The sequence below is a fragment of the Lathyrus oleraceus genome, chromosome 6 (genome assembly GCF_024323335.1).
Source record: "Lathyrus oleraceus cultivar Zhongwan6 chromosome 6, CAAS_Psat_ZW6_1.0, whole genome shotgun sequence".
Lineage (NCBI taxonomy): Eukaryota > Viridiplantae > Streptophyta > Magnoliopsida > Fabales > Fabaceae > Lathyrus > Lathyrus oleraceus.
In genome coordinates, this window is record NC_066584.1 from 221,580,577 (window position 1) to 221,586,953 (window position 6,377).

Consider the following 6,377-nt stretch of genomic DNA (forward strand, 5'->3'; position numbering starts at 1 on the left):
GTTGTTACCCACTGCTATGTACTCAGCTTCAGTAGTAGATAGGGATACACAATTCTGTTTCTTGTTGAACCATGAAATCAAATTGTTTCCTGAAAAGAAACATCCTGCAGAGATACTCTTCTTGTCATCACCATTACCAGCCCAATCAGCATCACAATACCCCACTAACATGGAATTTGAATCATGAGAATACAACATCCCATAATCACATGTACCATTCACATACTTCAAAATCTTTTTACTTGATTGATGTGACTCACTTTGAATTCTGCTTGATGTCTAGCACAAACTCCAACATCAAAAGTTATATCTGGTCTGCTTGGTGTAAGGTATAGAAGACTACCAATCATGCTTCTACATAAACTTTGATCAACACTAATTCCATTTTCATATTTAGATAACTTCAAGTGAGTAGGAGCAGGAGTTATTTTATGACTAGCATTCTCCAATCCAAATTTCTTCACAATATTCTTTGTATATTTTCCTTGACAAAGAAAGATGGAGTCTTCCATCTGTTTGACTTGGAGTCCAAGAAAGTAAGTTAATTCACCTACCAAACTCATTTCAATCTCATATTGCATTTGCTTGACAAAATGTTGGACCATCTCATCTAACATCCCTCCAAATATAATATCATCCACATAGATATGAGCTATCATAAGTTTTCCATCCTTCTCTTTCACAAAGAGAGTCTTATAAATTTCACCCTTTCTATGTCCATGGTTGATGAGAAACTCAGTCTACCTTTCATACCAAGCTCTTGGAGCTTGTTTTAAACCATACAATGCCTTCTTTAGTTTGAACACGTGATTTGGGAAAGTAGGATCAATAAATCCTTTTGGTTGTTCCACATACACATCTTCATTTAAATAGCCATTTAAAAAGGCACTTTTAACATCCATTTGGAACAACTTGAACTTTAAAAGACATGCCATTCCAAGTAACGGTATGATGGATTCCAAGCGAGCCAAAAGAGCAAATGTTTCATCAAAGTCCATTCCTTCCATTTGAGTGTATCCTTGAGCAACAAGTCTGGCTTTGTTTCTGGTAACAACACCTTGTTCATTAGACTTTTTCTTATATAGCCATCTAGTACCAATAATATTTTTCCCTTCTGGTCTTGGTACCAAATTCCAATCCTCATTTCTTTTGAATTGTCCAAGTTCATCTTGCATAGCATTAATCCATAACTTATCAGTCAGGGCCTCCTTGATATTCTTGGGTTCAAATTTAGACACAAATCAAGCATTTGACACAACCTCCCTTGATTTTGTAAGTATCCCTTCATTTAGATTTCCTATTATATGCTCCTTAGTATGACCTTTCTGAATTCTGATGGAAGGTCCTTTGTCAGTTGACTCAGTCTCTGCAGGTTCAGTATTAGCACTTGAGTCTGCAACATCTTCAGGAACATCATTTATAGATGTTTCTGTTGGTGTAAGCCCTAGAGGCCAATACTTTTGGTACTTGTATCAAATTATTTATTAATAATAAAAGGCTTTTTCTTTATTATGTTTGTTTAATAAAGTCCCTAGAATAGATAGTCTGTTTAATGTATCAAGTGTGACTTAATCATGTGATCACATTAAACATAAGGACACTATTCTTAAAGTATCTGTAGTTGAGCTTTATTGTGAAGTGGGATAACATTAAAGAATTAAGACTATTATGTATATAGACTGATGATCACATCTCATAGATCATGGATAAGGAGTTATCAAGTCTTAAACATAGGTATGAATATTAAGAGTAATATTTATACTGGATTGACCCGCTATGAGAATACTATATAGAATGTTATGCAAAGTGTCATAAGTTATTCTCATGGTGATAATGGTGTATACCACCCTTCGACCTGAAACCCCTATGGACCCTAGATGTAGAGCCGAGTGCCTTATTGCTGATCAAACATTGTCCGTAATTGGATGACCATAAAGACAGTTGATGGGTACTCCACGAAGCATGCTAAGGGACATGAGTGACCTAGATGGAATTTTCCCATCCTGCGTAACAGGATAAATGTCTATGGGCCGAATATTGAAGTGGACAAGGATGACACAATCTATGCCTTGTGTTCAATATAGACATAAGGGCAAAAGGGTAATTGTACACATAAGTATTATCACAGAAGGATTTGTTAGATCACATGACATTTTCGTGTCTTGGGTAGCAGTGATGTGTTGCTAGATACCGCTCACTGTTTATTATGTTAAATACATGATTTAATATAATTGTCAATGCCGCGAAAACCTACAGGGTCACACACAAAAGGACGGATTAATGAGAGATAGAGTAACTAAGGAATATCGTAATGTATAGTGCAATTAAGTGAATTGTAGAACATCGTAAGGTATGGTGTACTTAAGTAAAATACGAAATATGGTAAGGTACCACGCGCTTAAGTGATATTGGCATATTATAAGATGTGGGCTACATACACTTGAGTGGGATTTTTAGCTTGTAGCCCACACATGAGGTAACGATTCGATCACTCATCATGCCCATTCGTAGGGATCACTAAAGGAGAAATTTAAATTCCGCTGCATTTTGGATCGCCCTTATCCTTCAGTTTCGACATCATCTATGACATCAACTTCTTTAGTTGAGTCATCAACAACAATATTAATGGATTCAATCATCACCTTAGTTTTGGAGTTGAATACTCTGTACGCTCTACTATTTGTAGAGTATCCCAGAAAATTTCCCTCATCACTTTTAGGATCCATTTTTCTCCTCTGCTGATGATCTGCCATAATGTAACATTTACTTCCAAAAACATGAAAATACTTCACAATTGGCTTTCTTCCTTTTCACAGTTCATAAAGTGTAGCAGATGTACCAAATATGATAGTCACTCTATTAAGGATATAGCAGACAGTGTTCATCGCTTTAGCCCAAAAATGATATGGCATTTTCTTAGCATGTAGCATGACCTTGGCACATTCTTAAATAGTCATATTCTTGTGCTCAACCACACTATTCTGTTGAGGGGTGATGGGTGAAGAGAACTCATGACTAATCCCTTCAGAAGTGCAGAATTCATCAAACTTGCTATTTTCAAATTCCTTCCTATGGTCACTTATAATTCTAACAATACCACAATCCTTCTCTCTTTGAATCTTTTGATAAAGTTCTTTAAATACTTCAAACAATTTTGACTTCTCTTTGATGAAATTAACCCAGGTGAACTTTGAGAAGTCATCAACAACAACATAGGCATACCTATTTCCTCCAAGACTTACAACTTGCATAGGTCCCATCATATCCATATGAAGTAGCTCTAGAACTTTTGAAGTGGTCAGATGTTGGAGCTTCGTATGTGACATCCTTGTTTGCTTCCTAATTTGATATTCACCATAAATTCTTCCTTCATTAATTTTCAGCTTGGGAATGCCTCTGACTGCTTCCTTTGACAAGACTTTCTTCATACTTTTCAGATGTAAGTGACCAAGCTTTTGATGACATATATTAGCTTCATCTCTTTTGACATCAAGCATGTGGAGAAACAATCTATTTCTTGAGGAGTCCACAAATAGAAATTATCTTTTAATTTGGATCCCTTCATAATAATTGTATTCTTCTTATTTGTTACCAGGCATTCATATTTAGTAAAGTTAACTTTGAGACCTTAGTCACATAGTTGACTAATACTTATCAAATTAGCAGTAATCCCTTTAACAAATAGTACATCATCAAGACTAGGCAGTCCAGGATTGTCCAACTTTCCAACACCCTTTATTTCACCTTTTGATCCATCTCCAAAAGTGACATAGCTAGTGGAGTATGATTTAATATCCACCAAGAATTTCTTGACACCAGACATGTGTCTAGAACAACCACTATCAAAATACGAATCCTCTAGAGCAGAGGCTCTGAGAGAGGTGTGAGCTATAAGTCCAGACGTGCCATTTCTAGGAATCCATTTTTTCTTTGCTTCAACAATAATTTGTTTTCTTCTGGGTTGTGAAATAGGTTTGGGATAGTCATGAAGTTTGTAATAGTAGGGTTTTATGTGACCAAACCTTCCACAGTAATGACATCTCCATCGTTGGGTCTTGCTTCCTGAGTAATCATATTGATGTCTTTGCTGATATTAAGACATTTGATTTGACATATTTTGTTAATGTTTTGTTTTAGGTTGAACAAAATTCATTGCAGACCCTTTTCCTTTGCTCATCACAACTTGATTTTCATAACCAAGATCTTTAACATTTCCAGCATTCTTACCAGTTTGAAGAATCTCATCCAACACATAAGAACTATTGTTAAGCATTCTTACAGACTTAGTCATATTGTCAAGTTTTGAATTGAGCAATACAACTTCATCCTTTAGATCAGAGATGATATACATATGCTCAACTTTTTCAACCTGTAGTTGGGCAATGAATTTCTTTTGATCTTCTCCCAGTTGACACACTTATTCACTTCTGAGGCGCAACTCCTTGTATGAATCAACAAGTTCCTCAAAAGTGAGTTCTTCACAATTTGATTCTTCATCAAAATCACAAATTCTAGCCAAGGCAATAACCTGTTTGTCAGGTTCTACTTCAGGATCACTTTCAGAAACATCTTCTGACCATGACACAGACAACCCCTTCTTATGCTACTTAAGATAAGTGATACACTCAGCTCTTATGTGTCCAAACTCTTCACATCCATGACATTGGAGTCCTTTTCCTTGGTTAGTCTTTTATTCAGTTTTGGGCCTTCTCCCCAAATCCTGATTGAAGACCTAATTTTATGTAGTAAATGGAAAAGAATGAAAATGGTAAGGATGTTGATGTCAAGAAGTATAGAGGTATGTGTACATCCCGTAAAATTATTTGACCAACCGAGGTATGAGATCGAATAATCCTATTTGAGGTCGAGTTGGCATGACAAACGAGTATGGTAAGGTTAGCAGACTGGATAGTTAGGTTGTCATCCATTAATCGAAATTCGGTTAGGATATCAGAATAAGAAAGATGGAGTCGGCCTCCTATAAGCTAGGAATGATCAGTTTATTACAAGTCGGATCCGATGACGAGGCTAAGATGTCATCTGAAGGGTCATAAGAAATGGTTACAAGATGATGTATTATGAAAATGGAGTTATATTTAGTGAAAATGTGGATGTTATATGGAAATTATAAGGAGGCAGACGTTGTTTCTAGAAGGATTTATGAAAAATATGGAGAGTCAAGAAAATGGGAAGGGAAGGAGATGGAGACCTATAAATAGAAGGATGTATGGAGGGTAAGGGATAAGAAAGAAACGAGACAAACACACATAACAGACACTCCAACCATTCATTTTAGGCTCTCCTTGACTTAAAATAAGGAAGTCATGCTTTTAGTGTTTTTTAGCAAGAACATTTAGCGTCCACCGTGGGGACTCGGTAAAACTTGCCCAGGACGCACAAAACCATCATAAAAAGTGTTAATACTTCAGTTGGACAATGTCAGGATCATCTCCCAGTTGAAGCGATCCACCCCCGCCACCAGATATGAATTAGTTACTCGCGGTGGTGCAATCACTTCATCAGCAAAATGAAGCCTTACAAGACAATGTCCAAGTCTTACAAACACAAAGTGTTTTGGAATGGGATACAAATGAGGAGCCTTTGGACTCTCAACCTTTATCTGAATCTATATGGGATGATTAAGTACCAAAGAACTTTAAGCCATTGTTGCTAGTGACTTTCAATGGTAAAATCAATCCATAAGAGAATATTATTGCCATCAATAATCAGATGGAAATAGTAAGGGCTTCTAAATCACTCAAGTGTAACCTCGTGGCCAAAACATTTAAAGAGGGTGCTTTGAGGTGGTATATGATTCTACCCAGATTCTTGATCATCAGCTACCAAGACTTAACCAAGAAGATAGTACAACACTTTTTCGGCAAATAAGCATAGGAAAGTGTCGACTACTAGTCTATTTAAAGTTCATCAAGGGAACATGGAGTATCTTCGTGAATATGTGGAAAGATTAAATTAAGAAACAATTAAGGTATCTCACCCGAATCAGGAAATGTTTGTCAGAGCATTTCAGCACGGCCTCATAGCCGAGCAGTTCAAACAATCTTTAGCACAAAATTCGGCATCTAACATGAATGAGGTTATTACCCGAGCGTAATTTTGCATCAAAGGAGAGGAAAGTAACATGGAAAAAAATATCTTGAGATGCAAAATAAAAAGTGTGGACTAAGGAGGAAGGAGTTGGGCATAAGAAAGAATACTTTAAGCCGGGACCCAGAGATCGGCCAATAACAAGACTACCCCGATGACCGTTTGAAAAAGAGCAGGAGTACACACCACTAAATTCTAGGAGTGAAGATATCCTAAAATAAGTTTATCACCTCATGTTACTTATCAGACCCGAAAGGCTAAAAGGGGTA

At 36.6% G+C, this 6,377-nt stretch overlaps 1 protein-coding gene across 1 annotated transcript; it reads right to left on the reverse strand.

Moving 5' to 3' along the window:
* Positions 1-227: 227 nt before the first annotated feature.
* LOC127094856 (uncharacterized mitochondrial protein AtMg00810-like) lies at positions 228-659 on the reverse strand. The gene has a single exon (XM_051033630.1). It carries the CDS (start codon positions 657-659, stop codon positions 228-230), a length of 432 nt encoding a protein of 143 aa, XP_050889587.1.
* Between the last annotated feature and the right edge of the window lie 5,718 nt (positions 660-6,377).

What these genes read in the sequence shown, in the direction of transcription:
- LOC127094856 (XM_051033630.1), bottom strand. Translation starts at nt 659, where the DNA reads ATGATAGCTCATATCTATGTGGATGATATTATATTTGGAGGGATGTTA.